Genomic DNA, 24,842 nt, shown 5'->3' on the forward strand with positions numbered 1-24,842 from the left:
TCATAATTGCTAATATCGGGTCGAAATTTATCGGGACGATAATTATCGTGCATCCCTAGTTTCCGTGTAGCTCAGTCAGTAGAGCACTTGCCTTTGGACCACAAGGTTATGGGTTCGATCCCGGGCACCGCCAACTCAGCACATGAGTAGCATGGCTTGGGTGCGGCAAGTACTGGCAGCTGATATGCTCTACCTCACAAATCCATCTCCCAGAGATCCAGCGCATTGCGAAACGGTGATAGACTGCAGCGCTTTGGCTGATACCGACAAGAAGCCTCTTCGACCTGGTTATTTACTGATAAATTGGATACGTTTGAGGGGTGCTAGCCTCTCCAACATCTGGCTTTTCATTGCGAGTGACGTCATGTGGCAGCCAAGTCTATGGACTTTTTAATGTTTGTCTTATTCATGCACCCCTGTGACTTCATGTGGCAGTCAAGTCTATAGGCTTTGTCCGTGCCCCCAAAAGGTGCCCCTCACTTCACACAAGTATGATTTTTATTTTATTTTAAGAACATTTAGTCTTATAAGAAAATAAATAAATAAATACAAACAACTTTTAGATAAAGTATATGTATATTATATATACATATTTATTTCTGGATGTTTATTTGTAAGCCTTCAATTAAGCCTACAAAATAGTGAAAATACACAAACTCAACTTTATTTCATTAAAAATCTTCCAAAATATCCGTTCTACATAGTCACCCTGCAGTGCTGCGGGCAGATACCACTGCACCACCTGAGAGTGTGAACTACACCCCCAGAAACTGACAGTATGGCTCATTTATCAACTACCTACTATACAGAGGTTATGTTTTAAATATCTAATGTATTGTGGTTTCTTGTGTATCAAAGTAGGATTTCCATTTCTTCTCCCAGACATACTACTACCTTAAAACAATAAACTGAACTAGAAAAATGTGCTCCCAGGCCAAGTTATAGAAGTCAATCTTAGCCAATCAGTTGTTTTATGACTGAAGCTGAAGTAATAAAAGAAAATGTGTTTTTCAAAAACTCTGCCAGCTGGTGGCGTTATAATAGGCCAATGTGAAAAGGGTGGTATTATATCTTCGGCCTAGTGGGACTTTGTGTGTAAAGTTTTACAGCAACCAGACGCTGCATTCATGATTTGAGGCATTTTGTTCAAAATGAGACACAAACTTTAGATGCCAATCTTAGCCAATCAGGATGGAATATGAAAAATCACACCCGTGTAAAGTGAGGGGCGCTCTTATCATCGTACATCATCCATTCATTGTCAATGGGAATATAATCTTTGTGTAAGATGAAAATCTACACTATATCTGCTAGCGCCCCTCAAATTGACAGATCTGTTTTGATCACATGAGATAATGTGTACCCCTTTGGATGACGTTCGGACGGGGGCCAAAATCGGCCTGGCAGAGACAATAACTTTAACTAGAAATGCACTCTGTCGAGGTGCCAACTTGTGCCTTGCACACAAGTAGGCCATACATGGCTTACTTAGCCGATACAACGTACAACACTGACATGCATACCCAGCCCGGTCGCAGTACTTTGTGCAATCGTGGTCGATTCTGCGTTACACTAATTGATTTGTACTGTCAATTCCCCCTGAAACCGACAAGAGGATATGGTTTAAATATCTGAAGTCAATTTAAAAAGAAAAAAAAGTATTGCGGCTTCGTGTTTACGTTTGGTACTATCAAAGTAGGATTTCCATTCCTGGTGCCAATCACACCACTACAAAATAATAACGTTAACTTGAACAACTTTAATGATACAGTTTCCTTATTACTGTGGTTGATTGTGTAATATTTTCCATTCATCCCTACATCCTCTTCCTGAAAGACTCTTCAAACGACTGCACTCAGTTTCTCTATAAATGCTGCTTCAAAACAACTGAATCTTATTCATCGTTCCCAAATGGCGTCTTATCCACTCTGTGTAATTATGGTGCCGTATTATTGAAAACAATAACAAACCACAGCCGTCGAAACAAGGACAGTATGTTAAACTTGACATTGAGCAGAAAAATACTGGCGCTCCCTGACTTTGTTTGCCTTTCGCGTCTTTTTCCATCTCAGTGCATCGCAAACAAACACGTCTGAGTGTACTGCATCCTGCCAGACCCCTGGGTCCATGTACTGTCCAGTATTTACCTAGCGTCTTTGACCAGGGGACACACATTATGCCTCAGAGACACTTAGCGAGAGGCAAAGCAGCCCCTGATAAGAGGGTCCTATCTGTACAAGTCAACAGACCCAAAGAGCTACACAATGAAACCAGCATCATTTCCAAGAAACGCTGTTGCACCTGCACCATGTGTTTCTACTTCACCCTCCGGTTCTGCTTTTCCTCAACTCTCATGAACGAATCGGTAAAAAATGCTGCCACGCTCGCTCATCCCGGCCAGGAAAGCACGACTGGCACATCCTGCACAACAGTGACACCACAACAACTCCAGCGCCTCCAAGCAGACTCGAGTCCTGCCACCCCTACAACAAGGCAGCACAAGAGATGCTCAATTCCACCTCTGAGGACATCTCCAGAGATGCATGGTTGGCAGCAGAGTGGAAGCGGGAGTGGGAGTCAGCCGGGGCCCACTCGCATCTATTGTTACATCTGGGACCCAGGAGATGGTGCTACAGGAGGAGACGACCTGCCACGCTAGCAATGGACCACGCTGAACCGCCTACGAACTGGGGTTGGTCGCTTCAAGTCATCCATGCAGAAGTGGGGCTTGGCGGACACTAGTGCGGCATTGATTGCGGTGACCCTGAGCAGCCCCCGCTGCCCATAAAATCACCACCTGCCCCTTAGACAGACTACCCTCAGAAGCAACACCTCTTCGACCTAGGACCAGATATGCGGGCATGGCTCCACGACACTAAATTGGACCTCTGACGTTACACGAAAGGGTTAATTGTCATAACAAAATTTGGAGAAAAAGAAAATGGGTAAAATAAATGATTGACTACACAAAAAATAGATAAGAGATATAGATATAGATTACAAAAAATGCTAATACTAATGTATAGTAAATGCCCATTGATTTATTGTTCACACTGATCTTTTGGAAAATTGTTCAAAGTACAATTGATTGGGTAGTCAATAAATGTTTATTTAGGTCAGTCATGCACATCCCTGTACTTTAGCTCTCACTAGCTCTCATTCTTTCAAGTAACCAAGGACAGTTTCCCATTAGCCCAGGATAACAAAAGAAAAAGTGAAATTTCCATCTTTGGACAAAACACACTCACATGCACTTGTGCACACAGTACACACAAACAGAAAAACACATGCAACCTTGTGAACACACAGATGCTCTCAAGTCCTCAGATGACTCTTTCTGCATGTGTTGTGTGGAGTTAAACAGGTTCAGCCAAATTGGTTGCATCACCAGGAGGGATGAGGGCCAGGAGGCAGCACTGCATGGAGTCACTGAGACTTCAGCGGGTTTGCACAGGCAAAGATGCGTCTATTTAGAGACCACGTTTGCGGAAGTTTACACACCTCTCTATTTGGGCCTCTATATCGGCGAGGAGCATTAGTAGCCACAATGTGGACCTACAACAGTACTTGACATTTATGCTATCCTGAGTGTCTAAATAACCTACCGGTAGGTAAAATAATAATCTGTATTTAGAAACCACCGGTGGAATTATCTTGGTGCTTGGGCCAAATGCAATGGCAATCTGGTGCCAGGGCTTCAGCCAGGCTTAGACAAAAACATCTTCCACTCTGCTTAGTGAGCTAGACTAAACGGAATGATTTAGGAGCACCTGCCACTCTCTGTCGCCTGCCAACACACGCCTGTTACCATGGCGATCGTCAGCAGCAGCTCCCACCACCGCCTCGTGAAGCCAAGAGCACCTTCGCCTGACATATAAACACGCTCTAGCCTGCAGGGCTACCACCACCTGGAGAGAACTGCAGAATGACAATGTGTTTGCATTGCACAACGCTGCAGCCTGCAGGTGAGTCTAACCCATTCTGACCTGAGATCAGATTCTAAAAATGTCTTCTACATCCTGACAGTTTTCTGAAAAAGCTATGTTTCGGTCAGTCGTTTTTCAAAAATAGCAGACCTACAAGACCTATGAGCTTGTAGATCTGCTATTTTTCAATAGCTAAAGCATAACGTAAAGCTAACACCAAAAGGGGTTCCGGCCCAAAATGGGCTAATGTCAAGTGCACAATTTGTTGAAGTTATTCACAATAATAGTTAAAAGCCTAATGATTAAAGAAAATAAAAACAAATCAGCGTAACACAGCAGAAGGGTCCCCATCACAAAACAAACCGCACAGATGTTCAGGATGGGTCATTCAAGGACAACTATATGATGAGCAGAATGTGTGGTGCTGGAGCTGGAAAATGGGACGGTATCACAGCATGCGTTTTATAGGAGCAGATTGCACTTGCAGACATGTTGTCGACCAGCATAGACTTGCAAAGAAGACGAACACTCACTCAGGACAGAGAGAGAGAGAGAGAGAGAAAGACAAAAGGTAGACAGATAGAATTATGACATGCTTACCAACAAAATGTAAGAAACAGATTGTTACATTGGCTTCTACTTTTTTTTTGTATAGCTTGACAGCTTTTTGGCTCTGTGCAAAATCCCTGCAGTAGAGGCAGATCTTAGTGACTGACACTTGACATTTTGAACTCAATCTACAGCGGTGGTTTAACCCATTCTGAACGGGAACCCGTTTTGGTGTTAGCATCATGTTATGCTTTAGCTATTGAAAAATAGCAGATCTACAAGCTCATAGCGCGCCACCGAGTGGCGCGCTACGAGCTTGTAGGTCTGCTATTTTTGAAGAATCGAAGAACGACTGACATTTTTTTAGAATCTGATCTCGGGTCAGAATGGGTTAATCAGACCAGTGTGTGTCCAGTGGAAACCTCGTATGAATCTGATCTCAGGTCAGAATGGGTTAAAAAACGTTTTGTGCCCCAAGGCACACCAAAGGGAAAGCTAAAATCTCAAGGCATGCCTGTATTCATATATGTGCAAGATAGCCTCAATAACATGTGTTATCACTCTTGTCACTCTGTCTGTCAGTGATTATTTTTTACTACTTACTAATAGTGCCAATAGGATTAACCACTTAAGCCGTATATGTCATACTTTGAATGCGTTGTACGTTTATTGACGATCAGCTACTTTTGGTATTGTGAAAACTTTTAAATGAACTAAAGCAAAAATGCAAGATGAAAGATTTTCGTCTATGATGACATGCCCAAAATGGGGATGGCAGGTTGAAATTGGTTAATATATATATATATATATTTGTAGAATTCCGTAACTTTCCACGAAATTTCGCAATATGGTAGAGGGTCATGGGAAACGGTCAAGAACTGAATCTCACAGTCATTCGCCAAAGGACCTCCGACCTTTAGATCTCCCAATATATGATCGTATGAATTATATGATCCACTCCATCAACTCCAGGGATTTTCGTAAAATCGCATTTCGTGCGGAAGAGTCTGGACGCTGCTAATGCATGGTTGGCTGCGGGCCGTACAACGTTGACAGGCAACCCCTACAGCCAATCAGCGTAACCAAAGAAATGGTGACATCATCTCCAGTCTCCAACCAGAAAATACGACTCGGAATAAGAATAATGTGTGGTTGTTACGAGAGTTTAGGAACCACTGACCTATAGTGATAAAAAGCGAGAAGAAAAGTACCCGTTAGGTAAAAGTATGATCCGAAGGCCTGTGGTTCTGGTTCACATTCAGCATTCCAGTGCCTGGACCGGGTTTTGGAAGAGAGGGGGATGCTCTATCCATACGGGCTCCTATAAAATCAGTCAAATACATAATTTGCTGCGGGTTGTTCTACAAAGCGTTTTATTGGGGAACATCAGGGCCCGAGCATGCATGTTCCCTTGAAGGCCGCCCTGAAAACAGCAACCACATCACAATCACGTTAGCCAGTTGCGGGGCCAGCACGTTTGTCTTGGACAGGTCTGCCTTAGGAGGGCAGTCTGTGTCCCATGGAGGGTGAAGCAGTCAAAATAGCTGGGAACCTGAGCGGAGGGCTGCACAGGGAAACAACAGGACTATTGTAGAGGGGCCTTAAGGCGCTAAAGGTTCCAGAACGTTTGCCCGGCAGCCCTAAGTTGTGCGAGCCATCATGGGAAGTGCCATCTCCAATCATAGCTTCAACAATCATAGACAACTCTATTATGGCCAGGCTGCCTTACTCTCCTCACACTGGCAGTCTGGGAAAACCTGGAAAAGAGGCTGAACCACCAACAACGACACACTAATCTAATACAATAACTGGGCCAGAGATGTTTTATAACGCTGACTGGCGCACACACACACCGTGCCGTCATACAAACCTTGAGCTCGTGCTTAAGGGCCATCTGAAAAACATTTAAATGTATTAAAACGATATAGGGGGTGTAACATCCCACTCAGTGAAGAACGCAAAAAGCTCTCCTGCAGAGCTCTCGTGATCTTTATAGCACAAACTCCCTGCACAATACTTTGACCCAGCAAGACAGCAAGACTTTCCACAGTAATATATATCATCTGAGCCGCGGGTCTGGCAGGGGATAACCAGCCATTTAGGTTTAATCCCTTAAATGAACGACTATACGTTTACTGGACCGCTGCAGAGACAGTGAGACAAAAATGAAAATCACTCACATTTTCTCCACTTTTACAGCCATTTACTGCCCCATGATTCCCTTTGTCAACAAGAGAGCTGAATATATTTAGATCTAAGTACAGCTAGTTGACGCCAGAGAGGATCCCTCAGGAAGCGGAAAGATGGCCCGTTCCACCACGGCGCTGCCTGAATGGTCTCTCATGCTGAAAGGCACATCATTCTCCATTTACTGCACTCAACATACTCACTAAATACTAGCCTTGAGTCTGGGTTATTAGCCAGGCTAACTAAATACAGTAAGCAGCAGACTACACACACACACACACACAAACACACCGAAGGTAACTGTGACTCATGGCACATGCAAAATGTTAATTTGCTGCCAGCAGTCGGATATACACCTCTTTCCCTTCATTCATTCACACAGACACGCAGGCACGCACGCACGCACACGCCCATGAGTAATCCGTTTTTCAAAAGACCAGTGTCAGTGAGATGCAGACTTGCTGGTCAAGCTGGACAGCACAGCCACTATTTGCTTTGCACACTGGCTATAAGAATGGCACTTGCTCCAAGAATCCCAAATAATAGCCTTACAAAAGGCTTGGTTCTTAATGAAAAATCAGCTCGCACACAGTGGTGTCACAAAAACGACTAAAGATTAAGGTACATTATGTAATGATGTAGTGTTGAAAATATTGCCTCTCATATTCGCAGGTACCTGCCAATACTTATTGAACATAGACTTATAGGTTATTTCCTCGGGCAAGGCCATGTCAGGTCAGGTCTGAGAGGACACTAAGTAACGGGGACGATGGTGAGAACAGTCGACAATAACAAAATAAAAGACTGATCCCCAACAACTAAGAATCCATAACACACAAACAACACAAGGCTTCCTATAAACTGCAAATAGCGTTATATATTGACATTCCAGTTCTGCATGGACAGCTTCTTGCGTGAAGCAGTGGGTCAAAAGTGTAAGCATCAGCAAGGCTGCGGCCACAGAAGCGTCCAGATGCCAGCCTTTGCCCGTAACAGGGAGCGCCGCCCAGTAGTTAGGGCACCACTGCTCAGGGTGACTGAGGGCACTTCTCAGCATGTCACTTTGTTTGTCTGCCCGGCTACTATATTCAGGGCATATGCTTTATTTAAAAAAATGTGTGTTGTTTTTGGAATAAGACAAGACACAAGTCTTTTTTTAGCAGCCTAAATTTCCTCTGGCTATGTGTAGAACTTTTCACTGGGACTGGGAAATGTTTATGTGATTTACGGAAAATGAAAAGCGACTCTTCAAGTGACGGAAGGAGTTAAGAACCATTGAAGCTCCCCGAGTGGCCTGCATCTGGATGGCGGACGAAAGGATGCCAAAATATCAACTTTGAACATAATGATACTAGTGATTTTGGTGACCCCATAGCCTTTACTCTATAGTCTAAAGTAACTTTCGGGCCAAAATGTCAATGGTTGGGTGTGGAGCAGTACAACCTCTAGAGGGCACTACTGAGACTTTTAGACTCTTGGGCCCTCATTTATCAACGCAATTTTCGGCATTTATAAAAAATGGGGCGTGGGGGGGGGGGGAGGCGGGCAGCGAGGCGAGTGGGGGAAACCTTTTTATCATGCAACTATGGTTTCCATATACGTTGTTTGGTCGTATCGTTGTTCGTGTCGCAAAAACGAGGGCGAGGCTTGATTTCATAGGGCGTGCCAGAGTGATTTCAGCCGTCACATTTATCAACGCCGAGAAACGAAATTAAGCAAAGGATCAGCTGTTTGCGATCCCTTAATAAATGCCGTGCCGACGTGAACGCACGGCAACACCCACCCTCCGATTTGAGGCAGAATTTACACTCCATTGATAAATGAGGGCCTTAAAGTCTTGTTTTTCATCTGGTATACTCATCACATAATCATAAACAACTGCCTTCAATAATATCAAATGGTGGCACCAAATAAAACCTTTTCCCATAAGGTATCAAGTGCCTTGGGATGAAAGGTAGCACGCTGTGATGAGCCCGTGATGCGTCGTACAATAACATTATGCCACCATAGGATTAACCCAGTGCTGTAGCCTATAGGTTTTTTCAGATGGTATACCATATTTTCTGTATAGGCTATAGTATCGGTCGTGCGTGCTCAATGGATGAAAAAGGTTAGCAGACAGTATGCGCTTTATAACAGTAGAACACGCCACTGGATTAACCATTTTCAGCTTGGGGTCCCTATTTTGGGAATGGCATTATAGGCAGGAAATCTTCTAAACATTTATGGAATCTTGAAACATTTTCAGAAGTCTTTTCAAAAAGACATTTATCAAAACAAGAAAAGCAATTACCGATTATCCGCCAAAGCATAAACAGGGGTCTTTACATTTTTTTGGAAAAGGCTATAATCTCCACAGCCAACCCTTATGCATTAAAAAGGAACAGGCCTTGATATTTGACCTGTGGTCCTTTTGTTCATAATGTCAGCGCTGTTTTCATTCCCTGGTCTCACGCCGTCTCCGAACATGAAAACACACACAGCCGCTCTGCTTCTACTTCACAGAGGAATTGAATGTCTTGCATAACAGAAATGAGACCCACATTTGTTTTTACTCTGCCTCTTAACACACATCTGGCCATAACATTTGGCCTTGTGCTTCCAATTGATTAAGAGACGAAAATCATTCATATGTGAAAATAACCGTTGATTAGAACTTGATTAAAGGCCCTTTCAGCTCAACTGTCTGATTGGGTCTCACATTCAGTGTCTGGGTATGGCAGTGCCAACACCAACACAATACCAGACTGACCATATCGACGGGGTGGTTGGGGTGGGACGTGTGGCTATAGAGCGTCGCAGTCCCGCCCCCTACCATGGCCCAGGAAATGATTCTCCGTTCATTTTCCTCAGACATTTCAGAAAGTATTTATTTAAAGACGTTTACGCTGCGGACAAAGCCAACTCTTGTCGTGACAAACCATGACAACAAACACAATTTTTCGGGCCAAACAAAGAATTAGTATGTAATTATTTGTTTCGTCCAAAATATTGTGTGTGTTGTCATGATTTGTCACGACTCGAGTTGGCTACGTACAACGCTTAAAAGGTCTTTAAATAAATACTTTATGAAAAGTCTATGAGGAAAATGGATTGAGATTCATTTCCTGGGCCACTCGTTCTGAAAGGGGGAGGTACTGCGACGCTCTATAGACTTCCGTTTTAAACAGATAATATGTGTTTCTGTGTGCTGACTGTGCTCAGAGAGAACAAAAACAAGAAGGATGCGCAAGTAAAGCTTGCCATGGGGCAAGTTCCAAACACAACTGTGTAGTTCCAGCATCTAATGCCTTTTAAATGTTGTTCGTGGAGCACACTGGCTACAGGAACCGCATGATGGTGTCATGGCGAGATCAGTGTCGTAACTCTCCCTGCCAACGGGTCTGGGGGAGAATAGCAACAGTGTGCCACGCAGTGATGAGCAGTCGGGTTGACAGATACTGTATCCACAGGGACATGTGGGTAGAGGAGTGGACATGGAGAGATGTTGACAAGGCTGGGGTGACAGGCCTGCCCCTAGGACCGTAAGTATCGCAAAAACACACTATTACATTTCAAGGGATCCGTTTTAATGGGGCAATAACCCATTTAAAGAAGAAAATGACCACGGACATTTGTATCAGAGGGGAACAAACAGTCTGTAACAGACTGCTTACCGCGAGTTTCAAGTCCCCCCCACCCCCCCCCCAGTGCCAGTAGAACAGTACATTCAGTGCCATTGGTTCCGATCGGACTCCCTATTAAATTACTACCCTCCAACCGCAATTTCATCCTGTGCCTTAACTGTCGGTTAGAAGATTTGCTTGGCAGGACGAGGCCTCACAAGGCTTTCTGACTGTGTCATGTGTGACCAGAAGCACATAAAGATTGCACAATGAAAATAAATACTTCTTTCACAAAAACAAAACTCATACGCCGCTAAAGCTGGGGTTGTGTGCCTACAAGACAAGTCATTTGACACACAACAAATTCATTGTGAGACGTACTATTCAAGTGGCCCATTTATAAAGTGACGTGGGTAGGAGGGGATGTGCAATTGCGCGCTTCCCCTTCGACTGTCCAGTTCCTAAAAGGTTTTTATTTGACCCAGGCTTTCACGTCTCATAATGGCGTTGCAAAACATTCAACGTTTCCATGTATCCACCTTAGTTCCAGCACAGTGCCCTAGTGGTTTAGTCTGGTGCCACTTGGTGAACTTGTGGTGCTCATCACCCCTGGTGACCAAGGAAAAGCTCTGTTTCTGCACCATTGTTCCACAAACTTTAGTTTCTGTTCCCATATCAAAATACAGGACAATGAAATCCCCACTTTACAAGCAGCACTGTGTCGTTTGACCAGCCCTTCCTACATAACACATTATGTTGGTTATATCGCCATAGCCAGCATAAAATGGAGGCAACACGAGATGGTCGTCAAGTCTTACCAGCTGTGGAAGGAATCCTGTTTATCATGCATCATAAGGAACCACACTGTCCACCACACATAGTTTCTGCACCACAAAAAGGCCATGTTAAATAAAATGTAAATAAGGGGACAATTCCATGGCTAAGCCAAAACTGTGTGATCTCGCTCTCGTTTTAAACAAGACGGGATCTAATAACGATGTGGCCTCCCTGTGAATCTCTGACATCATCTTTTAAATGCCATGTTGATGACCAGCCCTGCCAAAACTATTCAGGGACTGACTTCCACATCTTGCTGGCATAAGACATTTGGTGATTGAGTTTACCTCTTCCATACAGGAAAGGATTCCAAATAAGCCAGCCGGCTTCTTCCTTTCCTTGCATTGAATTTTTGTTCTTCGATATGTACTGTCTATTTTTTACTATGTGCTAATTAAATAAATAAACCAAACCAAACCAAACCACAAAACTTTGAGGCGCATATATATGGGGGACGCTCTTCTAGAAGTCACAGCATTAGACAAAGTGCAAAGACCAAACCACACCAAAGGGTCAGGTTGGGACAAAACTGTTTTTAAGGTAAAACACACCAATGCCACTCATTGAGTTGCAATGAGTAGCATTGGTGTGGTCTACCTTAAAAAACGTTTTGTCCAAACCCGACCCTTTGGTGTGGCTTGGGCTTAATAACCCAATCAAGAAACTTACTGAGCGTCAGAGTCAAGCGTGACAACAAGGGTCTGATGAAGACACGCTTCGTTGAAATGTCAATCAGTCACCACCCTGCAATAAATGTACAGACTCGAATGTCCTAATAGGTCTATTAGAAGTACCCAGGTAAAATGTTTTGTTTCTATACAGTCCTTTACTGATGAGCATCAAAACCCTTCTATTGGACTTCACTTTTGGGCCCTACGGATGATGTCAAGTGTTCTCCATATTGGGCAAAATATTAATATTGGGATTAATACAGGGACATACAGACAAATGCTGTTCTAGATGGTGTACCCCTTTGGTGGCATGTCTTAATTTAGTTGAGTTAGTTGATTAAATCAATGGTATGTCATGTTCTTGTCTCACCTTGCAAATCGTTTCAGTGTCCCACGGCAAGATAGTCTGCAGATCGATAACCTCACACGACAATCCCAGTTTCTCCTGGGCCATCTTGGCAACCTCCCTTATCACATGGATCTGAAAATCAAAAGGTCAATACAAAGAAAGGAAGAAAGACTTAATGCCGGCATATTTGACTTTCTTTCATAGGTTTTATTGATCATTCACATGACACTGTTTAGATGTTGTGCACAATTTGATTTGATGAAGTGATTTTAACCTTTGAAGATTTATTTTTAGGCAATAGACAACAAACATGGATGATCATTAACTATCATTGCCTGGGATTATTTCTTTCAAACATCTGAGCAGTTATGTAGAGCCAAAAACAGCAAATTAATCAAAAACAAAAACACACATGGTGTCCATGTTCATTATTTCAAATCAACTTTTGACTGACGAACAAAGTCGAAAGGTTCATGGAGTCCACATTTATTGGCAGTTTCCATTGGCTGTCAGAAGATAACAACTGTTACGCATCCGCTGAAATCTCTGGTGAAAATATCAGCTGCCAAAGAAATATGAAAGACAGTCAACGCAAGTAATTTACTCTATAATAATTATAAGCATCCATTACGCAATGACACTGTCATTCATTTACAAATGAGCACCAGCAGATTAAGCACATTTAGATTTGACAGAAAATGACAGAAGGAATGCAAAGTCGCTTGCGGGTGTGGGACGTTTCTCTGCCCGTCTTCTTTTGCTGTGGGGCTGGCCGGGGCACACACTGACCACCACTGGGCTCTATGGACGCGTTTTTCTTTCGCTTTACTCTCATCTGTGCAGGGCCGACAGATGAGGTGCGTAATGGGGTCGGAAAGAACACTGGCATTTCAAAAAGAAGAGCCACGACTTTCCACTACTTTACAGGATCTGCTTTCTTCCCTGTACTCCCTTTATGCATTCAACTATAATACCAGCTTTGATGAAGCCATCTTTCCTCCAATCCTGTCCGACCTCCCTCTGCTTGAGGTACATTACAGCCCCTCTAAGCGAGGGCAGGATAAGCCCAGTAAGGTGTCGGAGGCACAATCTTAGTCAGGGATGACTCCCAGCGAGCTATACACACCTTGACACTAAGCCACAGAAAATAAAATCTCAGGGATGAAAGGAAACAGAACAATGGAAAAGTGCGCCGCAGACATGTACTGTTAACAAGCGCAGAGCCAAGAGAAGCCCTGATGTTGTGAAGATGTCTGGGCAGATACGGCCACGGACCACTGGCTGGGGGAAACCCCACGGAGAGCCCGGGGTGTGAGTGGGGTGGGGGGGGCACTCGAGGACGGGAGTCCGAGCTAATCCACTGCTCGCCTCCGCAGCTTAAATGTCAACGAGCGAGAAATGAGACGTGGCTCTCTTCCGCGACCACAGACAGTCGACAGCCAATGGCCACTAAGGTCGCCCATTGACAATCTGCCAGTGACACTTCGGGGGCACTTGTACCTGTGTTCCCCAGGCAACCAGGGTGACGTCGCTTCCTTCCTCCAGGACCTCGGCCTGAGAGAGTGGGATGGTGTAGTGTTCCACGGGGACCTGCTCCACTGCGAACACAAGACACAGAGCACACATACGATTAACATCCCAATAGAGTTGCACTAGTCCATTTGTGCACTCGTAGTCTCGTACACAGTCAAATACTCAATTTAAGGGTGTGATTAAAACAAAATTTGTTAAAGAGTTTAAGAAAAATAAGCTTTATATTCCCACTGTAATTATTGCTATAGCAGCTTTAACTCTGAGTGTACAAATTACATATGTTTTTACTGTGTAATTGTGAACGCAGTGATTGCGAACGCACTGAGCAGCTTACTATGGAAGCCAAGCAAACTGTCTGTCTGTCTGTGCGTGCGTCACGCTGTGACACCACCCGCCCACCACCAGAACGTAAACAAAATATATATTCTAATTGTTGTTATTGCAATTTACGAGCTGCGTTCGCTTCGCGCGTCTTACTTGTGTGCATACATGTGTCTAAAATACACATGAAGTATGTGCTTGCATGCATAACCAAGGCTCAACTCTGAATACATTCATTAATCACGCCGCTGTGGAGACTGTGGCCTCCCTGCAAAATAACAAGGTCCCATATCTTCTCCATAATGGAGTAGGTGACAACTGGCGAAATTACAGAGAAAGCACAGGTTCCCGTTCAGGGACACATCATCTGGCGGCTTTTCCAGATGCATTTTCATGCTTTTTCCAGAACCTCGTCTCTCTCTCTCCAGAGACCAAGTGTGCTTTTATCAGCATAGTCACGGCCCATAATCGTGATCAAGCGTGACAACAAAACACTGGCGGGATGGGGATGGAATATGGTTCAGTAAAAAGGTCCCACATAATGTGACATTAGTCCAAATAATAATAATAACGTGTCTCTCCTGGAAACAAAGCCCAAGACAAAGCATGTGTAATAAGTACATGGTTTCAATAATGGTTAATAATCTCTTGGAACACGTCGCACACACACACTCATCGGTCATGGTCGTCATTGCGATGCAAGAATCTATCATGAATGGAAATGGCATTGGCAACCATAGCAAGGACATGGCCTCTTGGCCAATTCTGCCTCCGCAGATATGAGGCTTAAAATATGCTTTGTTTTAAGACATTTTAACCACTATCACCCTTGTGTCGCCATCTTTACCTCAGTGGCCTTGCTAGTGGCCCAGCCCTGCACAATGGGAGGTCAAGGGCTGGGGGTTCAATCCCTGGCCGAGGTATAGCAAAGAATATAAAACGATGGTACTCTATATGCATCCATGCTTCTTTACACCTGTGATATAACAATAACTGTTTCTGATTCTCTCCATCAAGAATTGGATTGGGGCAAAGTCCCTGCGATATGCTCACCATGTCCAAGGGGTGTACTTCATACATCAACCTGCCTCAAGCTACGGAAACAGATAGGCTCCTGACCTATGGGCCTAAATAAGTACGTCTATGGGCCACACGGGCTGCTTGTGGTTCCGCAGGCTACTTACTTTTGGATCTGACTCACCATAACATCTTTGACCTCAAAGGGGATTTGAACATGCGAGTGCATTTGGGCATCTGGGCTGTTGAAAGCATTCCTGTATGGCAATGCATGAACTCTGATTTGTAATTAGGGACATTCAGGAGAGATGTGGGGTTTTTTGACCCCAGTATTTACTTTTTGGAGCGGTCAGGGTGACTTTGTTCCTTTCCTTCCAGGGACGAAACCGCAAACATAGCTTTCAGTTCATTCCATGGTCTTCAGAAGCTATACTGTACCTACATCTTTGGCCAGCAGTGAAGCGGGGCGCTTGGTTTGGTAACTGTGGTAATCAGATGCTGCTTCAGAGTTCAGAACAGACCGAAAGGCAAGTGGGCTATTTCAGTGAAACTACTGCATATTGCAGAACTCTGAAAAGTGTACTATAAATACTGGGTTATGGTTTAATAAGTGTAATCTTAGCCCACAGTCGACCGTGTGGCCTTGATGAGGTTAATGCGTGGGTTTTATCCACTCTCTTGTGAGCGCAGGGGGAGAAAAGGTTGCTCCAATTAAATATAAACATGACCTCATAATCCAAACTGGGATCGCTCAGAGCCATGGGCGACACGGCACGAGAGCTAGCACTCATTGCCCTTTATAACAAATTAAAATAATTCCTTAAACGCTACCAGTTCCAGTGCCGACTTCCTTGGTTGAAACGGATGACCGATATTGTTGCCACAACAGTTGTGGCAAAATGGAAAGAAAAATACCTAATTGTAGGGAAAATCTTCTATTTCTGTTTTTGACAAAATAAGCCAATTGAGTACATTAATCTATCCCTCATGTCAACCTACTCACCATATGACTCCTCAAAACTCGTGTCTTGTCATCAACTCCTCAAAAAAGTAATTAAGTAGTGGATCTATTTCCACTGGCATCAATTCAGTTGGAAACAGATCAAAAAAATGACATGGTACAGGTACCTTTCGCCGAGAGATAAGCCTATTATCAATTTCCTGTCCAATTGTTCACCCTCTGAGAGGCAAGAATGAGAGATCATGTCATGATCCGCATCAGCTCAAACACAATTCGAAAAGAAACATGTCAAATAACCGAATCATCTGCCTGAAGTGCTTTTCATTCAATCTTCTTTGAAACAGTCAAGACAGGATTATGTTACATGGTGCAGTAAATACTACACACTAACTCTAACACATCCACCATGTTGATTCCCTATAGACAGAGGCTAGAAGAGACAGTGATGTGAGAAATGGAATTTGGAATTGATGATTTTCAACAGATGAGCAGCAGATTTTAATATCGGATGCCACTGTAACATGATGAGATGTTCTGGGCAATGATCACTAATCTGGTGCCATAATCATATTCAGTCCTCTGTGTCTAATATTTCATTTTCATCTGGCTTTTATCACAACTTAAATGAATGTGAAAATATCATACTTTGTTGAGAAGCGGAAGATGGCAATCCCTTTGGGAGTCTGCTTTTCTTTACTATAATGGGCAGTGAAAACCTAGCAATACGATTACTTGGAGTATGCAATAAACACAGAGTTGTCGAATCTCCAACTGAACTTATACTGTTCCAGCACTGGTTTGGCAATATGTGGGATGGGCTGTTCAGAATAGACAGACTTAGTTAGCCAGGGGCACAACAGCCCTCCAAAGCCAATACAGCTGAACTCAGTTTGACCACGGTTCTTCGAACATCAGCGCTCCCCCTGAGTGGAACAGGTCCATCCTTTGGGAGGGGGGGGGGAGGCGGGGAGGTTGGTACGGCTCAGCACTGTCAACAGTTCACAGCCCATTTAGTCCGGCTGGTTCACACTTGTGAAATCTGCACAACGCTGCAGCCAGGCACAGTTCAGATCTCTACAGAGGACATGTTTTCAATAAGTGGAACAGGCAAAGGGATAGAAGGCGCCAGAGAATGAGGGTGGTTTAGTGAGAAGCTCAACTTGGGTGCCAAAATAAGACAAGCATCCAAATTCCATGTTGATTCTTTAGCTTTTTATCCTTTTCTTTTTTCTTAGCTTACCTGCTGCTCTATAGAGGATCTTGGGCTCAAAGAATATACAGGGGTTCTGATCGGCAATGCACGAGAGGAGTAGTCCTTTGGCCTGCACAGGACTTCTGGGTATTACAACCTGGGGCAGGGCAGGGCAGGGCAGGGCAGGGCAGGGCAGGGCAACACACACACACACACACACACACACACACAATCAACAAAACTACAAACTCAACAGTGCATTAAAACGTGTGATTGTTGTATGCCTCCTCTGACAAGCATCCTTCCATATTGCAGCATGTACTGTAGCTGGTCCCTCTGGCTGGCTCAGTAATTATCACCCACTGCACAGGAAGATAACATTTACTAGCCTGACCTTTGCCGAAAGAGTATTGACTATGGATACTCATGATGGATGAACCACTTATAAACCAGTCATTTCCAGCATATACGCCATTTGAAAAGAAAAACGTTTTTGACAATTACCATTCATCGTGAATGTGTGTATATGTTTTGATCGGTTTGTGTGTACGTTTAACCTTTTATTTGCCAACCTTTTATATGCATTAAATGTCAACTTAATGAAATACTTTGTCCGATAGGAGCGTCGGCTCAACCCAGGGTCATCCCACTGCGAGTCACATATTGATTCCTGAGTCCGAGAGACTCATTCATTAAGTACAGTGGCTATGCGTGATGGCTATGCTCGGTGGACAAAAACAGCCAATCCACAAGCATCACGACAAGTTGCGAGCCTGTAGATCGTCTATATTCGGCAGACGACACCATCATTAGCATAATGATTAGCCTATGTGCTCATTAAAAGTGATTTCCATCAGACCAGTTCCAACAAATTAGTAGGAATTAAAACAGTTTAAGAGCCATAAACGTCAAGACATCTAATTGTCAATTATGTACCGGATGCAAGACGTGATCCCTTGGGATTTATTTTTATTTTTATTTTCTTCATATTTTGAAAATTCCTCTAATCTGGTGTACAGGTGATGACATGCACATTACATGCATAATAGAATTACAATTTATTTATTTCTTTATAATGGGATAATTGGCACTCAAAGTGCTAAACTGGTGACCACCAGGTGGCGCTTAAAGAGTGGACTCTTCTTTCAGTTGTAAGCATTAAGCATAACATCCTTAACATCCTTATGCAGAGACTAAAAACCGGCGTTTCATTTATGTAATCTAAACATTTAAGTGATGTGATATCTTTGTGACAATACTTGCCCCCTCTTTGCCACAAACATGTAATATACGACATAAGATGAGGTTGAATTTCAACATCCCTTCACTTTCCATATCTCTCTTTGGCTGTGGTTAGTTCGGAACAAGCCGTTAGTTGAGTGACAAACCTTGATGCCCGGGCAATGAGCGAAGAAGGCCTCGGGGCTTTGGGAATGATAAAGTGATCCATGGCCCACACATCCCCACGGTGCTCGGATGGTGAGGTTTCCACAGTCAAACAAGTTGCCAGAGCGATATCGGTACTTTGCGGCTTCATTTACTATCTGAAAGCAGAGAAGACATGACTTTGTTCAATCCAGAGTCAAACAGTGTTCATTTAAGTGTTCATTTGACTTTCTGTAAAAACTCAAAAGAAATACAAAGAAATCACTACATTTATTGTTTTTTCGTTAACAGTTGCTGTAACTTGAAAGTCATTTATCAATTTTGTATTTATTTTATATTTTCTAACAAGACAGAATTGTAAATCACCAATGCACATAGGTGGCCTTACACTTACTCATTTTAGGTCATTTTAAACTGCATATATTCACAAACTAAAAAGAAATAATAGCTACAGTTTAAAAAAAGAGTAAAGACCACACGATTTGATCTACATTTTTTCTTCCAACCATAGTCTGTTCCATTCCTCAAAATGCTAATGCTATTACAATGAAATTTCCCTTTGAACTGGCCAAAAACTACTCAAGTCTCAGATTTCTTCTTTTGTCTAGTTCATCTACAATACACTTTCGGAAACCATCGCTGAAAAGGTGTCCAAAGATATCCACCTCAACCTTAGATGGGATTGTATTTCTAATTGTTAAGTCATTTTGGGCGGGAACTCCTTTTGGTGTAAGCATTATGCTATGCTTTAGCTATTGAAAAATAGCAGACCTACAAATCTTGTAGGTTTTGAAAAATCGACTGACATAGAAACATAGCTTTTTCAGAAAATTGTCAGGATGTAGAAGATTTTTTTTTAGAATCTGATCTCAGGTCAGAACGCGTTAAGTCTCTCTGAGGAGGAGTCTGGCCCGTGCCATTATAAACGAGATTACGGAAGGAGAGCGATGCCACATGCAAGCTATTGTTGCCGAGCAGCGGCACAAAAACCTTCGGGGGAACCTTCCCCATAATCACATGTTGTTTTCGGTTGCCTTGGCGAGGACGGAGAGCTCGTTCATCTTGTGGCGGCCGGGGCGAGGAGACGTGGAGGAGTGACGCAAACTACAACACCTGCACAGGGTCAGAAAGCCCCCACTGACCACTGTCCTGATCAGCGTATGTATGTATGTATGCCACATTCATCTTCCTCAGAAAGCCATCAGCTCAACAACACGTGGAACAGAATTAGTTCATTGTTCAGCAGATCGTTTGCAAGCATCGTTTGGGCCATTCGTTAAAAGACAGTACATGTTAGGCTGGAAATCCAGCCTGACAGCGTGTCACAAAATGTATGTGTCAAAAGTCTTCACATTAGTAACTACCAGGCTGGCACCTAGCCAAAACGCATTTTTGATTTATTCCCCCTCCCTTTGTCTCTGTTGGGGAGCTTTTGATTGCATTTAATTTCATGTCTATGAGCGACTGAACTTGGATAGCTGCGTGATTACATTTCCAGCAATTAGAGGAGAGTGTCATGGATACAAATCAAGCAGGTGTTCGTAATGGAAAACAGCATTATGCACAGTTGACGCAGACGGCAGGGATAGAAAGGTCTGTCCTTTTGAAAGACCGCAGGCAGACATTCAATGTTAAATGTACAACTGGGAGTGAAGCACCGCGCCGAGCATTAAACAGGGCATAGACAGGAGAGAAAACAATGATAGTTTTTTGTCTCCGTCAGGCCGAAGGTGTGGCTGAAAGTATGTTTTGCCCCCTGTCCGTCCATCCGTCTGTGAACAGCTAATATCCGGCACCGTTGGCCTGATCGATGTGAAACACACTCCCTGGATGCAAGAGCACATCGGCCTGTCATAAAGCTACCAGGAGGCAAATTTTTGCTAAACACATTTTTTTTTTTTTTTTACATTACTCCTACAGTTTGTGTTCAACTTCAAACATCACGCAAATCTCTATAGAGCGACTCAGTCCCGCCGGCTTTCATGACGACGACTGGCCCAGGAAATAATTCCCCATGCATTTTTCCCATTGACATTTCAAAGAGTTTTTTATTTAAAGATCTGTAAGCCTCGAACAAAGCCAACTCGGATCGTGACAAATCATGACAACAAACACAATATTTTGGGGCGAACAAAAAATTAGAAAGAAGAAAAAAAGGGCAGGGTAAACACTTGGCTTTAAAGCTGCTATAAGCAATATGTCAACATTTAAAGCAAGCAATGGGTAGAACGCTCCCAAAAAAATGTAGTCTATTTTCCTAGAAGCTTTGTCATTGGTCTATTTGCCTGTCTGCTTCCTTATTGGTCATTGCGACCGGGTTTTCTTTTTTTTTCGACCAATGACAAAGCTTCTAGGAACATCTTTGAATGCAGATTGCGGCCCCTATATGTGTCGCAGAGACTACTTTGTTTTGGGAGTGTTCTACCCATTGCTGGCTGTCTGAATAAATTAAAAAAAAAAGCTTTAAATAAATACTTTTTGAAAAGTCTATGAGAGAAATAAATGGGGAATTATTTCCTGGGCCCAGTCGTCGTCATGAAAGGGGGCAGGAATGAGACGCTATATAAAAATCCCACAAAACCTAAATCAAAGCATAAGGGACCTGACAAATAGTCCTGTGATCAAGACAGATGTGTCCTGATTTTTCATATTCCATCCTGATTGGCAATAACATATCATAAACAACAATCCCTAAACTTCTACAGATTCCACTCACCTCTAATAATGACTGAATTCCGAACATTGCAGTTCCACAAGAAAGAGTTAACCCATTCTGAACGGGAACCCATTTTGGTGTTAGCATCATGTTATGCTTTAGCTATTGAAAAATAGCAGATCTACAAGCTCATATCGCGCCACCGAGTGGCGCGATACGAGCTTGTAGGTCTGCTATTTTTGAAAAATCGAAGAACGACTGACATTTTTAGAATCTGATCTCAGGTCAGAATGGGTTCATCAGACCAGTGTGTGTCCAGTGGAAACCTCGTATGAATCTGATCTCAGGTCAGAATGGGTTAATGACAGTTGGACAGCGTGCCCTACCTGGTCAAAAGCAGGATAGATGTAGTCGGCAAACTGGATCTCTGCAATGGCTGTGGCACCAGCTACGGCTGCACCGATACCAAAGCCAACAATCCCCTGCTCACACAGAGGTGTGTTGAAAACTCTATCTTTACCTGGCGAGAAAGATTAGGACAGGATACAAATTAAAAGGAAGGTAAAACCTCAGCTGAAGTTAAAAGTGAATGGCATTACATGCCCATAAAGGACCTGACATTATCCCATTTAGACCTGGGAACGATTCTACAAATGTCTTCAAAATCCTGACAGTTTTCTGAAAAACCCATGTTTCTATGTCCGTCATTCTCAAACATTTTCATGTCAAGGAGTAAGGACCCCCACAAATATCTGTAATTGGCCGCCGACCCCCATCTGAAAATATGTTGTTCCAGGGACCAGAAGCAAAAAACGTTAAAGAGTTAAAAACGTTTGCTCTGAAAGAATATATATTCAAAGATTTGCACCACATTTTCATGATAAAAAAAAAATAGCAGACCTACAAGCTCGTAGCTAAGAAAGAGCTTTTAGATCTGCTATTTTTCAATAGCTAAAGTATAACATAATGTTTAAAACACCAAAAGGGGTTCCTGTTCAAAATGGGTTATGCATATACAGTATCATCATTATCACAGACTTTGCCATAGTGCAGAAATGTCTCGTTGTATAGTAACTGTGCAACGGGACATTGCTGCACTTTGTGTGCGATCTGACCACGAGTCAGAAAGTACAGTCGTTCAACTACCGGTATTTTCAAGATGAGAAACGACGAGCCAGCTGCTTCTCTCTCTGTGAATGAGAAGAGTGAAGGAGGAGCCATCATGTGTGTGTGCGTGTGTGTGTGTGTGTGTGTGTGTGTGTGTGAGTGTGTGTTTTAACTCTCAGAAACAGAGTACAGATCGAAAACACGGTGTGGGGGTCCGCGAAGCATTCGCTGGGGAGCCCAACTGCCTCAAAAACACATTAATTTAATTTAATAATAATGTTCCCAGCCCAAGCTGATCTCTCCAATGCGCAAGTCGTTCATTCACACCTTTTTCCCATTAAATCAACCATACGATCTTGGAGGCACTCGTAACAACTCTCCCCCTGAGACTGTCTCACCAGCTGTGCTCAATCGGCTACAATGACCAATTACCAGCTAAACTGGGCCCTTATAATCCACCACGCCTGAATGAAGTGCCTGGTGCTGGGAGTCTGGTGCAACGCACAGGTCCTGGGCCTGGTGAGAGCAGGAGTGGACCTGGTGAGACGTAGGAGGGGCCCGGACAGGAGTCAGTCAACCCAAAACCACGATGTCTGACCTTGGGATACATCACTGAGAGGATACGTCCCAGGTGCATCCATGCGATGTTTTCTTTAGTTATAATAAGTTAATAAGCATTTGAATTTCCATGATAAGTTTCAGAAAATGATCAGCAGTAATGACAAGTACCCATTATACTGTATATGAGTCAGACAACAATGGGCTAAAAGTGCCATACCACCTGTATGGTCCTTTAAGCTCCACTGAGAACTCAAACAGGCAGGGTAACACATTAACATTTACTAGACTGGTGCCCGGCTGTAGAGCACCGAGTCGGTAATAAGCACTGGATCGGAAGTTGGAGATCCATGCCCCACCCGGCTATGCAATACCGTTGTACCCGTGTCAGAGTACCCGTTCCACCCATCTGTCTGTGTCCCTTTTATGCCCATATATGGTTATTTCAGTATCTGTCTCTGTGTCCCTTTATTCCTATATATGGAGTTCTGTGTCAGGCATTCCCAAATATGGACTTGGAGTGTTGTGATGTCAGAACAGGCCAGCTCCATATGGAGTCTGGCAGGGGCCCTGTCCAGAGCCCAGGCAGAGGCCTTTTGTGGCCTCTGCCCGGTCAACCGTGGACAACCGTGGGTCCGACCGACTCGACACCAGGTACTGCACTTCCGGTGGGGGTGTGGAACGTCTGTGTCGAATTTGAAGTCTGTGGGGCAAACTACCTTGCCACACTCAGATCCTGTCTAGTGCCTACTGCAGGGTTCATTCCCCAATTAATTTTCCTTAAGGGCCATATTCTGACTAGGGTACCAGGCTGGGGGCCGAGTCTGCACGCGCGAGGTTGAGGTCTTGCCCTGAAAATAAATTTTCAGGGCAAGACCCCATTTGAAAAGGATGCCCAGTTTGACATGGATAGGCTACTGACCCCCATTTAATGCCATTTATATCTGAGACCCCCCCAAAAAAATTCTTCCAGGGGTTGTACAATCCAGAATGGTTGAGAGAGTGACAATCAAGAATACAGAATGGCCAGAGAGTGACAAATAAGCCCGTTTGATTCTCGATTCATTACAAACTCCTAAAGCTGCATGGAAGCACACGTCATGAATGTTAGACTTTTAAACTAGCCGTTGTAAATGTGAAATGAATGAATAGGTGACAATCTGAGGCTTAGAAGGCCTGTGACGCACACTTTGAACCCCTTGGGATAAAATCAGAAGAAACAACTATTTTCCAATCCTCCACCCTGTAATCTGACAAAGAGCGGCAGGAGGGACTCTAGATTTAGAGGATTTTCTTTTTCCTCTTGCTTTGTGTAATTTCCAAGCAAGTCCTTGATCCTAACTGTGATTCTGACCAGTGGAACATTGGCCTTGTGTGACCTGCTCAGTCACCACAATGCTAACTTAGTGATCCCATCGACACAGGCCTTCTAAAGACTGAACAATTAGGTCTAGCATTGCAGATAAACTTATGGGAATGATTTCGGTTGTCTTTACACAGTGGTAAGAACTTTGCACAGGTACGGTATGCTTTTCATGACATCGTTGGTCCTGGGAGGGTTGGGTGGGATTGTTTTTTTCGTTTTCTATTTTGATCCTTTGTTGTGTTAGTTTACACCAGGGGTCTGCAACCTTTTTTAAATGAAGTGCCATGTTTGTATTTTCTAGATCGTCAGTGTGCCATATCAACATTAATTAATTTTAATGACACCACGTCAAAAAGTCCAACATGTTTTGCTTGTCCACAAATATAAAGTTTTTCCTTCTTTTTAAATATTTTCTTTCACGTTGTTATAATGATCATTATACTCGGGGCAATAACAGAGTTCAGTTTTAATGAATGTGGAATGCAGGATGTCATTTACACACAAATGTGAGGGATTTGACTCATTTTTTAAAATAGTTTATTTAAAACCAAAAATACTCTCTCACACACTTGCCAGTGTGCCAGTGATCACCCTCCTTTGTGCCAATGTTGGCACTGGTGC

General features: G+C 43.4%; 1 protein-coding gene across 1 annotated transcript in view; it reads right to left on the bottom strand.

The window, feature by feature from the left end:
- The window catches only part of bckdhb (branched chain keto acid dehydrogenase E1 subunit beta), a 66,756-nt gene that overhangs the window by 35,851 nt on the left and 6,063 nt on the right, over window positions 1-24,842 (bottom strand). Inside the window, exons 4-8 of the mRNA XM_080769241.1 lie at window positions 21,577-21,710; window positions 18,537-18,692; window positions 17,197-17,305; window positions 13,625-13,722; window positions 12,146-12,256 (exon numbers count right to left, since the gene is read on the bottom strand). Coding sequence (XP_080625367.1) covers window positions 12,146-12,256; window positions 13,625-13,722; window positions 17,197-17,305; window positions 18,537-18,692; window positions 21,577-21,710 — 608 coding nt within the window. The remainder of the gene's footprint in view (window positions 1-12,145; window positions 12,257-13,624; window positions 13,723-17,196; window positions 17,306-18,536; window positions 18,693-21,576; window positions 21,711-24,842) is intronic.

This window comes from Protomyctophum bolini, assembly GCF_963924005.1.
Source record: "Protomyctophum bolini genome assembly, chromosome: 7".
Classification (NCBI taxonomy): domain Eukaryota; kingdom Metazoa; phylum Chordata; class Actinopteri; order Myctophiformes; family Myctophidae; genus Protomyctophum; species Protomyctophum bolini.